General features: G+C 42.9%; 1 protein-coding gene and 1 pseudogene across 3 annotated transcripts in view; one reads left to right on the top strand and one right to left on the bottom strand.

Annotated features, from left to right (window-relative positions):
• Window positions 1-13,614, top strand: part of LOC139530824 (choline/ethanolamine transporter flvcr2a-like) — a 32,023-nt gene extending 18,409 nt beyond the window's left edge. The window contains exons 3-11 of one of the 3 annotated variants that reach the window (XM_071327554.1): window positions 896-1,036; window positions 2,162-2,229; window positions 2,584-2,687; window positions 6,322-6,432; window positions 7,354-7,459; window positions 8,497-8,608; window positions 9,129-9,193; window positions 10,707-10,819; window positions 12,255-13,614. In XM_071327554.1, the coding sequence (XP_071183655.1) occupies window positions 896-1,036; window positions 2,162-2,229; window positions 2,584-2,687; window positions 6,322-6,432; window positions 7,354-7,459; window positions 8,497-8,608; window positions 9,129-9,193; window positions 10,707-10,781 (782 nt within the window). In that variant the 3' untranslated portion in view covers window positions 10,782-10,819; window positions 12,255-13,614. Of the gene's footprint in view, window positions 1-895; window positions 1,037-2,161; window positions 2,230-2,583; window positions 2,688-6,321; window positions 6,433-7,353; window positions 7,460-8,496; window positions 8,609-9,128; window positions 9,194-10,694; window positions 10,820-12,254 lie in introns of all 3 variants that reach the window. The other 2 variants (XM_071327553.1, XM_071327555.1) reach the window with 2 other exon arrangements.
• Window positions 13,603-16,134, bottom strand: LOC139530825 (ergosterol biosynthetic protein 28 homolog; annotated as a pseudogene).
• Window positions 16,135-19,162: the final 3,028 nt, after the last annotated feature.

Raw genomic sequence — 19,162 nt, 5'->3', positions numbered from 1 at the left:
TCTCTCCTCCACTTCTCAGACTGAACGTTGGAGCTGATCTCTCCTCCACTTCTCAGACTGAATGTTGGAGCTGATCTCTCCTCCACTTCTGAGACTGAACGTTGGAGCTGATCTCTCCTCCACTTCTCAGACTGAACGTTGGAGCTGGACTCTCCAGCGTGACTATTGTTGAATCACTGACTGACTGACTCACTGACGCACCAGGGGCATGGAGGAAGAGAGGGGACCCTGATAGGGCAAACAGTTACTGGTGCATTTCATCTCTCCAGTCTTCAGGTGAAGACTTCAGACACTCGTCTTTCTTTCTCTCTCTTTCTCTCTTGCTCTTTTAGAGATAGGCCTGGTTTGTTGCCTTGGCTGTGCTGTACTGAACTAGCTGGATGTAACTTTGGCCCCTCCTGTCCTATAGTCGCCCAACCCAAAGCTATTTGACTACCCGTGACTGCCCTGACTACTACTGAGCTCAGGTGTCTGTGTTGATTGATAGAAGCACAGATGGAGGGATGTTAGAGGTCATGGATGGCCATTGCCCTTTCACTAATTTGTTGCTATCACCAGCTTATTTGAGTGACTGCTGCTAGTTCTTCTTGGGAGGAGAAACGAGGGGGAGGATTGACTTGTGGTTGGATCCAATTTTAACATAGTCTTTTAAAGGGCTCTGACAGTTGTGCAACTTCAGAATCTACATCCAACCCTTTTCTAATATACTTTGGGTGTGTCTAGATAATGTATATTGAGAACACACATTTAGGTGTGTCTATGATTGGTGTTTGTGAAATATTTGTATAGGAATGAATGGTCCAGTGTTACAGGAATTGCATACAAACTTCTACACTACAGTATATCAGCAATATTACATGATTATTATTACCGGTTCTGTATCTGTGTTCAACAGTGTTCCAAGAGAAGCCGGAAATCCCTCCCACCCTGGCTCAGGTCCAGGCCAGGAGCATCCCTCCAGAAGAGTACTCCTACATGGCTTCTATCCTGAGACTGCTGCGTAACCTACCCTTCATGCTCCTCGTCATCAGCTATGGTGGGTCGTATTCACCCTCCATCACTCTCCAACCACACCCATGTCTACCAGCATGTTTGTTCTCCTATTATTTGAGAAAACAGAAGTTACATAAGGCTGGCCAGATTGTTGGCCAAAGCTTGTTGTGTTGGTGATGCCCCAGACCTCATCTCATAAACACACACACATGGCCTCACAGCAGAATTCCCCCTATTTGAAGTACACTGTGCATTATCCTGCAGTCTCTACTGTGTGTCCCCTGAATGAGTTCAAGTAAGGTGAACTCACAAGCGTAAATATGAACACTGTGGATGCTGTTGCATCATCACAGTGACAGGTGAATGAAAACATGTACACAACATCAGAATATAACCATCTGAAGATAACATCTGTTAGGGGCTTAAAGCCAGATCAATAGCTCATTATCAGTTTGTGCTTAGAGATGTGAATATATCTCTCATTATGTTTTTGTATCCAGCACAGATTACATATTTGTACATCAAACGGTCTTTTTGAGGATTTTAGGTTTATTGTCAGATTCTTAGGGTTGAAAGGTCACAGTCCTTGTAGTTAATGGTTAACTTATTGAAGATTTGCAATGGTAGCGTTACTAGTCCATAAAAGTATTGCCTCGGGTCAGCTTAGCCTGATTAAATTTTAACTGAATTATTGGCTGCCTTGGCTGTGCCATCTCAATATAAACAATGACATAAATGCTAGAGTTGAACTATTACATATGTCATGCCCTTTAGCTGTTTGGAAATATTAAGTTTAACTTTTTTAAATGTTATTTGATATTAACATTGTTTACCCTTTGATGTGGCAAATAAGGATTTTCAGGAACAAGACAACAAACCTTAAGGGCAAAGCTGTCCAAACCAATTAAATATTGAGTGACACACCACCGTTTATGTCAAAGTCAAATATTCTCTCCTTTGTAGTAGTAGACTGGCTAAGGGCCAGGTATGGGTTCCATTAGGACAGGGCCAGTGAAACCCAAATACAGCGTCCCATCTGGATCCCCCTGCTTTCCCCGCAGGCCTCAGACTAAAGACCTGCTCCTCTGCAGACTACAGCTCCTGTAAAATACAGCTCTGTCTCAGAGTGCAGAAACAAAACTAACATGTGTCCTTATGTTTTCTGCAGGGCTGAATGTCGGTTGTTTCTATGCTGTTTCCACACTGCTGAACCGGATGATTATTGAGCATTATCCAGTAAGTCTCACCTGAATCTTATCACAACAAAACCAACCTACTGTAGTCTGCATAAGTCCCTCCGTGGTCATGACCTTCAGTTATATCCTCACTTACTGTATTCAAGGAAGATCTTGAGATGTTACCTCCCCAATAAGTAAAACATTTAATTGTGTAGTCTATAATTAAGGGTCTTTTCTAGACTAAAGACACAATTCTATAGCCCTGAAAAAGATGACTGGGGTATAAGAGAACTAGTATCAAATTCTAGTAGCAATTAGGCTCACCCCAGATAAGATAACTGAAAGGCGTGAGAGGGTCAGGATGTCCAATTTGACTGCAGAAAGACCAATTCAGTCATTTTAACCTCCACAGGGTGAAGAGGTGAATGCTGGAAGAATTGGCCTCACCATTGTCATTGCGGGGATGGTGGGGTCCCTCATATGTGGGATCTGGTTGGACAAGACCAAAACCTACAAGTAAGATACTCTTAGGAACACTTGAGAGTACACAATACTTTACTAAAAATACACGTTATTGCATACAGCATTATGCTCCTAGATACAATAGCTTTTTTGTGTGACTGATCACTGAATGGCAAGTCCGGCCCGAGCCTTTTGGGCCCTAAGCGAGATTTGGTTGGGGTGCGTCACCTCGCTGGGAAAACATTTTTGTGCCCCCCCCAATGTTACAGTTTTAATGCAAGTTTTATGCAATTCTATACATTTTGACATGGAGCGGAGCAAAAAATGGTACGTTTAACAGCTAAATTCCTGCAATTATACCCATTTTGCCATAACTTATGCCATGATAAAATTATATCTGAATGAGAGTGACAAACAAAATCAATGTGGGCCGCCTGGAGGTCAGGGCCCCTGGGCATGTGCCCTGGTATAAGGCCATGATTAATAGATAGCTGGCAAGACAAACTTACCAATCAAATGATTTTCTCTGCAATGGCTATTGAGTGACTGACATAACAAGATAAAAACTGCTGATGCACAAGCACATTTCGAAATTGCACTTTGTCTATTCAAGGAACAGTAAGTTGAGGCCCTGACTGAGTTCCTAAAAAAACCACAACGATTTGGTTAGGGACCCTCTAGTGGCCGCGTGGCCCTAAGCGACCACTTATGCCCAGGGCTCAGTGGCCCTTCCTTAGTACTAAGTAACTAAATAAGGTTACATACACAGTCCCCAACTTAGACACATACACATTGTAATAGTGCAGCTGTAGCTGGTTGCTGACAAGGCCACTGGTTAATCTTTTGTCTGATGACACCAGAAAATCCCAGTAATTGGCTTTATAATCCTCTCAAGTTTTTTCGTCACGCTCTCTGATCAAATCAGTCAAGCTCTGTGTTGGAAGAGGTCTAGTAACTGCTGATGAGTGAGTTAATAAGATAAGAGCTGTTAAGGTCCCACTGCTCATCTCTTTGAGAACCTTTGCCCTTTTTAAATAGTGATTAAAATGTGATTTGCCTTGCGTACAGATAACTATTGTGTACAGATAAAGACTAGTGCATACAGTAGCCAGATTCACTGTATCTACTTAATCTTACTCTACATCTAATATCTCAATCATATCCTTCATTAAAAAAACTATCCATAGCATAGGTTGACAAGGTAACAATCAGTAATGTTGTGTTACACTCTTGAGCTCCGGGCTATGAAAACAGTAAACCGAATATGACCTTGGATGGGCTGGGCTCTTGCTTCTCTCATTAGCCACTCTAAAGGAGGCACTTTCTGCATGAATGTCTTTTAAAGCTCTCATTCAAAGGCAGGCGTCTAGGCAGATTAGTTATTTTTGTTGGAAGTGGAAACCAATGAGGTTCTGGAGGAACTAAGCGTTGTATCTGATGCCTCTCCCTGCATATCCAAGCTGACAAGTTTTATCTATGAATCCTCTCAGCTGAAGTACTGGCCTGTTGGAATTGAGGCTCCATAGAGAATGCCTGAGAGGAAGTCTCTATCCTTTTAAATGCATCTAAATACAGATGTAGATCGTAAGGGAAAGGGGGATACCTAGTCAGTTGTACAACTGAATGCATTCAACTGAAATGTGTCAGTTGAATGCATTTAACCCGCATTTAACCCCATTTTACTGAATCAGAAAGGTGCGGGGGGCTGTCTTAATCAACATCCACGTCATCGGCAGCCGGGGAACAGTGGCTGACATTTTAAAGTGGAAATTACAAACTTTAGAAGCCTTTTTAAACCTTGAATACACTACACATTTACAATTCCTGCTGTGTAGGAAAATTCTCAGTAACAAAAGAGTGATCAAATTAAGATGTAGAGGTTATTAATGCAGTCATTCAGACATCTGCACAGACAATGTCCAATTCTGTTTAATCTCCTTTCTATTTGTTTTGGTCAAATAACACAGGCCCTTGTTTCTCACCACAGAGCAGCCATTCATCAAACACCTGACCTGATCATGAACAAACAATGAATCAACTATGTAGTTCAATTGTAGGTGTTACACAACTCTACACATCAGGGAATGCTATAACAACAGCAGTGGCAGTACCAAGTGTTTACATGCCAACCTAGCCCCCAAACTCCTGCTTCATCCCCAGCAGACAGTTATCTAATCGTAGGACTAATCGTAGCAAAACATGCTCAACATTTAATGTCCAACAAGATATTGTAGCCTGTAGCTTTTGCGACTCCAGGAGAAGAGGAATAGTGGAGAGGCTTGCGTAATTGTGCATCTGGAAAAGAGAGGCTATATTACATTTACATTTAAGTCATTTAGCAGACGCTCTTATCCAGAGCGACTTACAAATATATGTAGCTGAAGAAGCTCATTCATATGAACTCATTTGTTGGCTAAATATTAGGCCTAATACTGCAGTACATGTATAATCACCAGCCAATGTGATCACATCATTGCACGCTTTCTCTCCTTTCAAACTCGCCACCAGTTATTTTGGCTGAAGACGGATAAACTACAAATCGCTAGTAGGCTAAGTTAGAAAAGTATGCATGTTAACCCATAATTTAGGAGCTAGATATAAGGGCTTTAAAAATGTAGCTCTCAAAGTCAAGAAAAAAAGATGCAATGGCATATACAATGTGTTTCCCCATGAATTTCTGTGACAATAGACAAGAACAGCTCAAGGACAGAACTACATACATTTACATGGAGAGAATACATGCATTAAAAGCATTTCTGTGAAGCTTTGATAAGTTTGATGTCTGACAACAATAGAATGTTCATTATTTAATGCGTTCCAAAGCTGCTAAGATAAAAGGCAACGTTTTATACTGAGGTGTTAGCGAGACTTAAGCATAATACCGCATTCATGACTACCTTGGTTGGTGGAAATAAAAGTACAGGCTTTGTGACCGCAATACCTTTCAAATATAAAGGAAAGGTTTATAAAAGTTGACGGCATGGTAAAGTTGGCAACTTTCCATCTTAGTATGAAAGGGATATATAACACATGTTATGAGGGTGAAAATTGTTTCCCCAAATTCTTCACATGCCATTCGAATAAATCGAGCCAAAGCAGTCAACCCAGATTTCTGTTATTGATGCTCCCTTCCTCATACCTCCATGTGTGTGAGAGACAAAGGACTAAGTTGTATTAACAACAATAGCTGAGTGGAGCAATGTTTCATGCGTGGTTGTACAGGAAGAGCTTCACCAAAGTAAGCCTGTTGGTGTAGGCCAGAATGTGCCAGTTTTAATAAGGGGGTCTTAGATGGTCAGGATTCTTGTTTTTCCTCTCATAGAGGATGGGATTGGAGGTGTTGACAGTGAAGCCACAGCCAGCCTTACTGAACAGTTCTGCATGCTAGTTCAGAACCTGGATGGGTTACTGGTGCTGTATGTAGGCCTACCACAGATTGTTGAGGACTGGGACTTTTCTGAAGTGCTTTGTGAAACTTATGTAAAAGCAATATCCAGATATGATGAATACATTGCAGACTCATTCAAATCCCATATGGGATATGCAGCTATGTTGACGTGTCCGTGAGAAATGCAGCAAATCAAACTGCGTATGAAAATATAGTTAGTACATTTCTGTTTACACAAGCATACAGTACATTTCATACAGGCAAAACAAAACATATATTATTATTTTCCTCTCTCCCCAGACAGACTACCCTGGCTGTATATCTTCTGTCCTTCGTGGGAATGGTGGTCTATGCCTTCACCCTTAACTTAGGCCACCTATGGGTGGTGTTTGTAACATCGGGGGCTCTAGGGTAAGAGTGAACAAACACTGTGATGTTGCTATTCCACCTTTAGCATGTCAGTTGTAATGTGGGGTGGACTAGGTTTCCTGCCCTGGTCACACCGCAGGAACACTGCATGCTATTTACATTGCAAACTGCCTCCTTGTTCTTTAAACAGCCACTCTGTGGGAAGAGGCAGACAATATCTTACAATGCTAATGTTAAGACTGTTTAAGGTCAAGTGTAGTGGGAGACAAGCCCATGATTCTGTGCAACATTAATTATTTTCCTCTGGAATTTAATAAGTATTTTATTATTTGTTAACTGATGTACAGTGGGGCAAAACAGTATTTAGTCAGCCACCAATTGTGCAAGTTCTCCCACTTAAAAAGATGAGAGAGGCATGTAATTTTCATCATAGGTACACTTCAACTATGACAGACAAAATTAGAAAAGAAATTCCAGAAAATCACATTGTAGGATTTTTAATGAATTTATTTGCAAATTATGGTGGAAAATAAGTATTTGGTCAATAACAAAAGTTTATCTCAATACTTTGTTATATACCCTTTGTTGGCAATGACAGAGGTCAAACGTTTTCTGTAACTCTTCACAAGGTTTTCACACACTGTTGCTGGTATTTTGGCCCATTCCTCCATGCAGATCTCCTCTAGAGCAGTGATGTTTTGGGGCTGTTGCATTACAGGCCTCTCTCATCTTTTTAAGTGGGAGAACTTGCACAATTGGTGGCTGACTAAATACTTTTTTGCCCCACTGTATAAAGGAGATGAACAAGAGCTGAAGGTTTTAAAGGGTCTGCTAGAGTAATGCCCTCAGAGGAGATTTGGCTGTGGAGTAGATTTTTTTTTTCTTTCTCTCAGCAGGCATGAAATGTTAAGTGCTGCTCTTTAGTTTGAGTAAAAACAACACTGAATAACCTCATGTCTTCAGGTTCTTCATGACTGGGTACCTGCCGCTTGGCTTTGAGTTTGCTGTGGAGCTGACCTTCCCAGAGTGTGAGGGCACCTCCTCAGGCCTGCTCAACTGTTCAGCTCAGGTAACAGGGATCATACTTTGGGATAATATTCACCATTGAAATAGTACATCTAGGTTTGTTGTATGCATGAAGTCTATGTATGAACGTAATGCATTTTATGCACGCTATGACAATAACAACATAGTCCCGGGGGCTGCAGTGGAGCAGATCGAGAGCTTAAAGTGTCCAAATCACTAAACTTAAAATGGTCCACACACAGTTGTGAAGAAGGCCCTCAAATCCTCAAAGTTCTACAGCTGTACCATTGAGAGCATCATGACTGGCTGTATCACAGCTTGGTATGGCAATAGCACCGCCCTCGATCGCATGGACAACCCAGTACATTACTGGGGCCGAGCTCCCTGCCATCCAGTACCTCTATATCAGGCTGTGTGAAAGGAAGGCCCGGAGAAAAAGTTAGACTCCAACCACCCAAGCCATAGAAGGTTCTCTCTGCTTACGCACAGCAAGCGGTACCGGTGTATCAAGTCTGACACCAATAGGCTCCTGAACAGCTTCTATCCCCAAGCTATAAGACTGCTAAATAGCTAACAAAATGGTTACACATAACATCTGAGTTGACCGTCATATTTAATTCTTATTTTTGCACTCTCTATGCACACTCACAGGGTTCTACACACTATGCACCTTGATACTCCAACACACATACATACGCTCTCTCCATAATATGCACATACCTTTACATTTCATACCAACTCTACACACCCACTCACATACACTCATCATATATGCTGCTACTACTCTGTTTATCATATATCCTGATGCCTAGTCACCTCACCTTACCCCTATACATATCTACCTCTCTCCATCCAGTATCCCTGCACATTGTAAATATGGTACTGGAACTGACTCTGTATATAGTATGCTTACTTGTGTTATTTTTTTTGTTCAATTTTGTTATTTTTAGTATTACATTGTTGGGGTTAGAGCTTGCAAGAAAGGCATTTCACTGTACTTGTGCATGTGACATTAAAACTTGAAACTTGATTGTGTTTAGAGATGATCAACTCTCATGTTCACTCCCCTCATTCTTCCAGATATTTGGGATCATATTCACCATCGGTCAAGGGAAGATCATAGAGCACTTTGGAACGTTCGCTGGGAACATCTTTCTCTGTGTCTTCCTCCTCATGGGCACTATTATGACAGGTAGTTTGCTTACCCACTACACACATTATAGCCCAATTTTGCAATAACAGAACAGCTTTACGGTAGATTGAACATTGGACTCCTCTGCCTGCAGTTGTTATAATGAAGCACAGTGTCCTGTTATGTGATCCACATTATATGGGGCTGTAGGAACGCATGACTCCTCAAATAATTGCAGTCAGTTGCACAGATTTTGCGTAACAGCCTTATCTAGGATTCATTATGGAGTAATGATGCCCTCTAGTGGGTCATAGTGACCATGATTTCTCTTCACAGGAAAAAGTTAACACATTTTCTACATACAGTAGTACATTTCCCACATTGTTTCCGAGGCGATACATTCCTGAATATTAATACTATATATGACCCATGCATTCCTGAATATTAATACTATATATGACCCATGCATTCCTGAATATTAATACTATATATGACCCATGCATTCCTGAATATGAATGCTATATATGACCCTGAATATGTTTCTGAGTAGTGCCTTACCTCTCTCATCTATATGTCACAGCATTCATCAAGTCTGACCTCCGACGGCAAAAGGCCAACCATCTGGCTGAGACACAGGCGGAAAGTGTAAGTATATCTGTTTCTGCTATTTGGTGTCAGCGGTAGGATCTCTGCGTTCCAGTTAAAAGGGATGTGATCTGTTGGATATTTCCCATGGCTGATGCTCCATTCAATGGACTATGCTGGCTGTCTGGCTTCTTCTCTGGTGTGGGTTCCTCTTGCTTGCTGTGGAGTGGACACAGGGGTCACAGGCATCAGACACCACCATGCTTTTCCTCAGCTCTCGGAAAACAACCTAGCTGTTTCTGAAAACATGACTTTGCACCCGCTGTCAGCTCTCCAACTAGCTGTATTTGATTACATGCCTTGCTGGTGTTTGATACAAAAACATGCTTGAGAAGTTTCTGTTTCATTCGACATGCAAGACAAAGATCATGCATGACCTTTTGTCACAGATTATTATGTCTGCAGAGCTGTAGGAATCACACAATATCATTGTGGTTTATCTAGAGTATAGAACTACAATGATGCAGCCACCTTTTATTTAACTAGGCAAGTCAGTTAAGAACAAATTCGTATTTTACAATGCCGGCCTACCCCGGCCAAACCCTCCCCTAACCCAGACGACGCTGGGCTAATTGTGCATCGCCCTATGGGACTGCCGATCACGGCCAGTTGTGATACATCCCAGGATCGAACCAGGGTCTGTAGTGACACCTCTAGCACTGAGATGCAGTGCCTTAGACCGCTGTGCCACTCGGGAGTATATTCATCAAAAGTACAATAGGCTATAGTAAAAAATACATCACATTTACATTTTCAATTACTCTCACTTGGCAGCAAAATAAATCATACACCAATGGCTTGCTCACGCAAGAGAATGTAATTATGTATTTTTTTACTTTAATCATATAGTAGATTCATAATAAACTTCAGGTTCAACTAACCATTGGCCAGTGATGTTCAGCTGTTGAAGATCAACTTTAAATCATTAACAAGACTATCATGCCTAACAAATCCACTCTGCTCAGCGACTATTCTTTCTATTATGAGAATATCGCTATCACTTATTTTATCTCAATGCAGGATGGGAGCTTTACTCACTTCATTTATGGAATACAACAATAATCCCATCAATACTTCTCTTAATATTTGAAACCAGTGCAATGTCCCTTGTCTCCAGTAACAGTGCCAAGAGAATTCAATAATTTTCTCTCCATTTAAAAAAAATTGGATGTTGAAAATGGAATGCTTGTTAGTCACAATAGGTAGCATTGTATTAGTTGAAAATATATCTTAGAACGTGTTTATAGCGTCTGAAGAGTCAAAAGACCATATTGCACAATTTGACTGTTTAATCCATAATCCTTTACAATTCCACTCCAGCTTTATGTCATATCCTTTCCATCCAAAGAAGAGTCCTCATTAAGAGAAGGCTCTCTCTAGAGGCAGGTAGACTGCTGGAGTTAAAATAAAGTGTTATGGGAGGGTCTGGAAAGGGCAGAGGGATTATGGTGATAGGGATGGTGGAGGAGCCCTCTTGCCCCTCTTGTGCGTGATTCCCCAGCCGTTGTTCCAGGCTGCAGATTCCCCGTCTCGGGTACAGGACTACGGGGCCACAACACCCAGCAGACCACAGGAGCAGCAATCCTGACATTAACTTCACTAAAACCCAAACACACACCTGCCAAGGTAGGGGTATCAAGTCTTTGAGTCTTATATCACACATGCAAAGTGCTGTACTGTACAAAATGCAATCATAAAGAGCACTCCTATTGGGGATGTGTTGAGAATTCCGATTGAAAGATAAAGACATAAAACACTAAATTCACTCAATCTTTACACATGTAACCCACTTCAGCAAGGTGAAAGGTCTTAAATAAAGACATGGCACCTGCTCTTTCTGTGAAAAGAGCAGTAACTTGGATTGAGAATGCCGTGTGGGACTTGCCAAAGCAGATGACAGGGATTGGTAAAGCATAAGGAGTCTCTAAGCAGGGTTTGGAGTTAATATCTGGATAGGGTACTGTGCTTCAATTACAATAATCAGTAAGACACGTTTTCTGTCAGCTAAGCAGTGACTGAGGAACTGAAGTTCTGTAAAATATTGTTGGAAATTAAGTGATCATGCCGAAGCTTTGTTGAAGTATGCTACTTGCAGCTTCAGTGTAATATTAGTGTGCTTTGAACTATTTGTCCTTCGGTTGATCATCCTTCTCAAAGCAAAGCCCTACTATATGAGCTGGTTGGAAAACAAAAGGGTGATGATTTTAAGTGTGGCACAGAGCTTTTAACTTCCTGTTTTAAGTTTAGCTAATAAACCCCTGAGGAAATATTTTGGTACCTTACAAAAAGGGTCAGGGGAATCAATCAGCTTTTTCTGTCTACCAGAGAAAGATAATCATACGTGTATACATTACCTGTAAAATTTGGATTGATGTGTTTATTGCATGAAACACATATTGTTTTGATAACCTAAATACATTCTAGTGAAACCAAGTTACTTAAGTGCCTGTTTGTCTAATTTACACCATCAGCATACCACCCTGCATCCCACTGCTGGCTTGTCTCTGAAGCTAAGCAGGGTTGGTCCTGGTTGGTCTCTGGATGGGAGGCCAGATGGTGTTGGAAGGCCAGTAGGAGGCACTTTTCCCTCTGGTCTAAAACAAATATATCCCAATCCCCCAGTGCAGTGATTGGGGACATTGCCCTGTGTACGGTGATGCTTTTGGATGGGACATTAAACAGGTGTTCCGACTCTGTGGTCACTGTGGCACTTATCGTAATAGTAGGGGTGTAAATCCCGGTGTCCTGGATAAATTCCCAATCTGGCCCTCATACCATCCCCAGCTTCCAATTGGCTCATTCCTCTCCCCGTAACTGTTCCCCTAGTCGTTGCTGTAAATGAGAATGTGTTCTCAGTCAACTTACCTGGTAAAATAAGGGTTAAATAAAATATGCTTTGTTTATAAATATTGAGACCCAATAAGATGTTCCGTTGTTAGTAAGCTCCACCTCAATAGAAATAACACAATTTAAAGTTTTAACATAGTACATGTAGTAATATATAATATTGGAACATCATGAGGAAAATCTGATTTCTAATAGTAATGTTTTGATTTGACAGAAACAGGCAGGCATCGCACCGCCAGATACACTGAAGGAGGTCAAGGTATAAGGAGGAATTCCAGTTGGACAGGTGTGAGAAGACAGCCCAGCACACACTGACATGTTTGAAAACTACCAAAGGATGTACACACAAACAGGAACAGATTCAATACATACACTAAAAAGCATGCTGCTTTCCCTTTACAAATGTGAAGGTGAGCACATGCACAAGTGATGAATTTGTACTTAATGTACTTAATTGAAACTATGACATGGAGGACGCCTCTGAGGAAGTCAGAGCCCAGGAATGTACTGTAGGCTGGGGTATGGACACCCTGCTTTGGCTTTAGTTCCAGTGACTGCTATTTCTACTGCCTAGCACAACTGGCTCCCCAGATCTACTCAAGCCATGCAGAAGAACTCACTTGGAACCTCACATGTTCTCCCTCTTTAGCAAATTACTCAACAGATAACGAGTTTGATTGTCAAGCACAAGCAGAAGTATTTCAAGTTGAATGACCTGTTAATTAATATTTAAGTGTCACTTTTTGAGAGTACGCTATGAATGGTTCATCTTTTCATTTTGTTTACCTTTGACTGTCTCCAATCTAAATCATGTAAATGTTGATGTCTGTGCATCCCGATATGAGCAGTATTGTGCTTTTTGTTTCCTGACATTTGACCAATACTATACCGTAACCAAACTTAACATTGCTCAATGTATTAATGTAACTGTTCTAGGTCCAGTCAAGCCAACTCACCTAGTGGTTTAACAGGATTTTGAGATTGCTATCTGCCAAATAGGATTACACAGAGATACTTCTAAGTACTACTGATAATGGTGAATAGGGTTGATACTGTGCCTGAGTATGTCTCAGAAGGAATCAACCTGCTTTAACCACATTCTTAGAATAAGTCAGAAACTTTGGGACTATTGTATTTAATGCTCTGCATTGACTTGTTTTAGAGCCTAAAACACTATGATAACAATGTGAGCACAAAATCATTAGCGTGGCAAGACAGACAATCCAATGGACTTGTCATTTTGCACGAGGTAGGCGAGTGTTGTAATTGTATGTATGATTCTTTTGGCCTGTATATTTGTTACTGAGAACTCTTTCATGCCATACTTAATGTTAATAGTGAGATTTAAGATTAAATTCCATAGTGCAGTGTTTCATCAGCTTTTTTTGTTTTGAAGGATAATTTTATATACATCAAATGGTGATGTCATTTTTACTATTTCTCATATTCAGTCATGAACAACATAATTATAGTTTTGTAAAAATGTTTGTAGATGTTGTTTGGACAAAATGTCAGTGTGAACAATTGTACATGGTAATCTGGTGAACTAAATGTAAAAAACATTTTAAAAAATGCTCAGTTATTTTATCAATGGATGTTATACCACACACAAAATCCAGTAACATACAGAAAGCACACCATCACTGAGCAGTTTAGAAATCAAGACAAAGGCCCAATGTTGAGAGAATCCATTCAAGTACTGTACATGGCACACACCCAAACTGTTCATTTACATAAAATAATTCCAAATCCAGTCAACCCTACCACACATTAATCAAACCATTATTAATATACATAAAATCATCACTGTACATTTATGTAAATTACTGTACTGTACATGATGAAACATTGATCGACAATCCCTGTTCAATTGTCCATGCAAGAGTGAAACAGCTGTAGCCAAACTAGTATATTCTAGCACAGGTACAAATCACGTAGGACAGGTACAAATGACCTGCAAAATAAACTCCAGTTATTGTATACCCCCTCTTAAAAGTTTAAAGCTATTGGACTTGTCTTTGTGTACATACAGTATAGTAAATAGGCCACTCATTATTCAAGAGAAGAAGTATACTATCCCACAGCTCTCTCTATTGCTGGGCAAAATGGCACAATGTATAACAAAAGTTTTCTGCAGCTTGGAATCAGTTCTGCTTCTTATGACGTACAGCCACCTCCTCCTGAGGCTCTGGAACACACTGGAACCCAATCAGCATTTCCACGATAGAGAAACCTGGAGAGGTGAGAGGATGGAATGGGGTTTCCTCTGCAATAACAGACACCAGCAGCACAAGCTCTGAGCAAATTATATCAGATGAAAAATGTTGTTGAGCGATGCACATTCTGTACCTGGTAGTTTGATGATTTACTAACACTGTGTTGTTACTGGTTATAACAAAACAAGCTCACTATTTGATCAGATGGGATTATAGAGCTGCAGTACTTACTCGCCACAATGAGAGGTGCCATAATGCCAATGGTCAGAGGTGCCGTTTTGTAGATGAAGGCTTCAGACAGGAAGTGTCCACAGGGTGATGTGATAGAGGCTGCAGAAGAGGAGAAAGATAACTTGAAGAGGAGAAAGATAACTTCCATAGAACATGAGTCATAGTTTATGCACTCACTACTGCATGAACAGTGCAGGTATGGAGGAAATCTTACGTTTTGTTCTGAATGTGCAGCGGATAATTGACGACAACAATGTCCAGATACCAAATGTTCTTGCTTGGAGGCTATTTACTGTAAAAGGAAGCAAAACCTAAATTAAATTCCCCAAAATTCCTTGCACCATGGAGGAGCATGGAGCATACTGCTACTGTTAAGCTCCTGTAATGTAGACAAATCAATGTGTAACCCAGTCTTATATACAGGCATAATGACATAAACCTACAGGCATAATGACATAAACCTACAGGATATTTGTGGGATTGTATGGATAGACTCTACAGTACCCCATTCATAGACACTAACTGCTTTTGTGCCTATTGATGATAGCATCTTCGGGTCGGGGGAGTTGTGTGTGTTATGGGAGGGTCTGACGCTCTGAACGTTAAAAAATGCATCGGTTTTGGAAACATAAGGAACCTATCTTTCACATCAGCAAGAAATAATTTTCAAAACAAACACACCTTAATAGTTAGTGTTCCCACAGCCATATCTTGATGTTACAGCGCTTGTTTACGGAAGAGAAGAAGACATAGGCAGCCACCTGTGCTAATTAGCAATCTAATGCGCGCCAAACACCTGTGTGTCAGCTAACTGGGGAGGAAGGGTAGTTCGTCAACGGGAGGCACCAACAGTATGGACACGTGCAACGCTGCTAAAGTAAGTGTATATTTTTTATTTGAAAGATTCTTTCTCGCTGATATAAAAGAGAACGGCCAGATGTTTCGAAAACTGTTTAGAAAGCAATGATTATTGACATTTCTAAACGTTAAAACACCGCGACGGAATTGAAGTAACGCGCAGCCAACCGCTGAAACCCCTATAAGAATGTTTTTTGAGCGCTGGACTAAAGCAGCAGATGGAAACCTTACCCTGTGGGGGCAGGCTTTTCCCCTACCCAAGCAGCAACCGATTTGATTCCATTAATCAATTCCTTCACTGAATTATGATTTGATGTATTAGGTGTTTCTGCTTGGCTGGAACAAAAGCCTGCACCCACACCGGCCCTTGCAGGGTAAGAGCATTCCAGTCATGAAGTGTAGAAACTACTCACCAAACTCTGGTGTCCCTGTGTAGAGTTTCTCAGAGAGGAAGCTGTGATCGCTGAAACTCTGGACGGTGTTTCCCATGGCAATGACAGAGACACCATTACCTACCAACCAAATCCGCAGAACATTTAGAAAACGACTCATCCTTGCCTTCTGTGGGACGCACCTGCCAGACAAGTTGGCTGAGAATGAGGGACCGACAACATTGCAGTGTGCAAAAGCTATCAAGAAAATAACAGCTTCATTCTGATTGCTATAGCCGGGATCAATGAATGCTACCTGACAGGTTGCAATAACTACCACGATCAAAGGATAGCTACTGTAGCTAGCAACTGTTAGTTGGCAACAACAACTATTGCTAGCTTGATAACCATGTGTCTAATTGACCTTCTAAAGTGTAGTTTATAGCTGGGGCATATCCAGATACGACAGTGATCGATGAGTCGAAATCAATGATAATGTTTTTGATATTGAGAATACTGTGTGAAGCTAGCTAGCTAGCTACTGTTGTTCAATAACTACTACCTGATATGGACATTCAATTTGGCTAATTAGAGAGCTCAAAAGATGGCTTGGTCAAATTGTCCCATTAATCTCTGGTAACGTAGGAGTTGTTTCGCTCATGCTCCTTCTTCTTCTGCAAACAAATGTTTAAAGTGTATGCCGCCACCTACTGTGCTGGAATTCACAAACTGCCCAATTCTGAACTACCATGTAAATTAAAAACCAAATAAATCCTTAACTTCGACCATACCCTCCCTCCTCCCCCAAAATCCTCCCAATGCCATTAAACTTTATATCATGCTGAAACACTCAGCATATCAATAACCATTTCAACAGTAACATATGTTACCCCCAATATCTCTTTTACCGTCTCCATAATAACCTTCAACCTTGCATTTCTCCTTTCCACAACCCGAGTCATATTGTTAACCTTACCAATAAAAGCTATAAATTCAACTTGATTAATTATCAAAGTGTCCTTTGACACCACACATTCATGAGCACAAGATTTCTGAACAGGCCTCGAAACCATGCCAGGACCATCCGAAGCACCAGCCTCGACAGTAGGTGCACTTACTACAGGTACCTCCATGTAAGCTCCATCGGTGCTAAACCTTCACATTGCTTCCACGTTCACCGTAATTATGTGCCCCTCAACAATTGGCACATCCTTTCTTTCCTTTACACTGAGCAGCTACATGTCCTATTCTTTGGCATTTAAAACACTGCAGTGCAAATGGGACAAATTCTCTAACATTGAAGCTAAGGAATCCAAGCTGTACTTTTCCCGGGCAAGACTTTCTCAAGGCACAGCGTCACTGATAAGCTTCCACTTCTTTGACCCTCTTTCCTACTGATCAACCTTACATTTTCTTTAATATTATCTGTCGACATAGATATTGGGACCACAGTGTCAGATCCCCCGGTATTGCTGCTCATTCCGTTCACCAGCTCCGGAGGTCTACGTCACCGGCCTTCTAGGTGTCACTGAACTGGATCATTACCACCAACCCTGGACTGTCTTGTCTCATTACGCACACCTGGTTCCCATTCCCCCTGATTAGTATGTATGTTTGTGTGTGTGTGCCCTCTGTTCATCATTGACCTTGTCAGTTATTGTTACCATGTCCGTTGGTCTTGTGCTGGTGTATTGGCTTCCATGCTACGTGTTATTGTGCATTTGTTTTACGTGTCTCGTCCCGTGTATTGTTTAGAGGTTTACACCTCGCTCTTTTGTTTGGGTGGAGAAATAAAATCCCCAATTACGTATTCCTTGTCACGTTCGTTGTTAGGAGAAAGAGAGGAGGACCAAAATGCAGCGTGATGATTATCCATTTTTAATGAACACGAATAATCTAACAAAAACACGAGAACGAAACGAAACAGTCCTGAACGGTGAAAATACAAAACACAGGAACAGGAACAATCACCCACAACCCACAATACAAAACAGGCTACCTAAATATGGTTCCCAATCAGAGACAACGACTAACACCTGCCTCTGATTGAGAACCATATCAGGCCAAACGCATAGAAATAGACAAACTAGACATACAACATAGAATGCCCACTCAGATTACACCCTGACCAAACAAAACATAGAAACATACAAAGCAAACTATGGTCAGGGCGTGACAGTAAACCCCCCCCCCCCCAAGGTGCGGACTCCCGCTTCAGTAACCTCTTTGGAGCGGCGACCCTCGCCGCCGACCTTGGACTGGGAACCCTAATAAAGGGCCCCACTGGACCGAGGGGCGCCTCTGGACCGAGGGGCGCCTCTGGACCGAGGGGCGCCTCTGGACCGAGGGGCGCCTCTGGACCGAGGGGCGCCTCTGGACCGAGGGGCAGCTCCGGACTGAAGGGCGGCTCAGGCACCACTGGGCGAGTGCGGGGAGCAGGAACTGGAGGCCTGGTACGTGGTGCCGCCACCGGAGGCCTGGTACGTGGTGCCGCCACCGGAGGCCTGGTACGTGGTGCCGCCACCGGAGGCCTGGTACGTGGTGCCGCCACCGGAGGCCTGGTACGTGGTGCCGCCACCGGAGGCCTGGTACGTGGTGCCGCCACCGGAGGCCTGGTACGTGGTGCCGCCACCGGAGGCCTGGTACGTGGTGCCGCCACCGGAGGCCTGGTACTCGGTGCCGCCACCGGAGGCCTGGTACGTCGGTGCCGCCACCGGAGGCCTGGTACGTCGGTGCCGCCACCGGAGGCCTGGTACGTCGGTGCCGCCACCGGAGGCCTGGTACGTGGTGCCGCCACCGGAGGCCTGGTGCGTGGGGCCGCCACCGGAGAGCCTGGTGCGTGGGGCCGCCACAGGAGAGCTGGTGCGTGGGGCCGCCACAGGAGAGCTGGTGCGTGGGGCTGCCACAGGAGGGCTGGTGCGTGGAGAAGGCACCGGATAGACCGGACCGTGAAGACGCACTACAGGTCTCGAGCACCGAGCCTGCCCAACTCTACCTGGCTGAATGCTCCCCGTAGCCAGGCCAGTGCGGGCTATTCCACCTCACCGCACTGGCCTGGCTACGGGGAGCATTCAGCCAGGTAGAGTTGGGCAGGCTCGGTGCTCGAGACCTGTAGTGCGTCTTCACGGTCCGGTCTATCCGGTGCCTTCTCCACGCACCAGGCTGTGCTGGTGAACTGGGGACACCATGCGTAGGGCTGGTGCCATGTACCCCGGCCCGAGGAGACGCACTGGAGACCAGATGCGTTGAGCCGGCTTCATGGCACCTGGCTCGATGCCCACTCTAGCCCGGCCGATACGAGGCGCTGCTATGTACCGCACCGGGCTATGCCTGCTCACCGGGGACACCGTGCGCCTCACGGCATAACATGGTGCATGCCCGGTCCCTCTCTCTCCACGGTAAGCACGGGGAGTTGGCTCAGGTCTCCTACCTGACTTAGCCACACT

Source organism: Salvelinus alpinus, chromosome 9 (assembly GCF_045679555.1).
Source record: "Salvelinus alpinus chromosome 9, SLU_Salpinus.1, whole genome shotgun sequence".
In the NCBI taxonomy this organism is placed as follows: Eukaryota; Metazoa; Chordata; class Actinopteri; order Salmoniformes; family Salmonidae; genus Salvelinus; species Salvelinus alpinus.
This window is presented reverse-complemented; position numbering and strand designations above follow the sequence as displayed.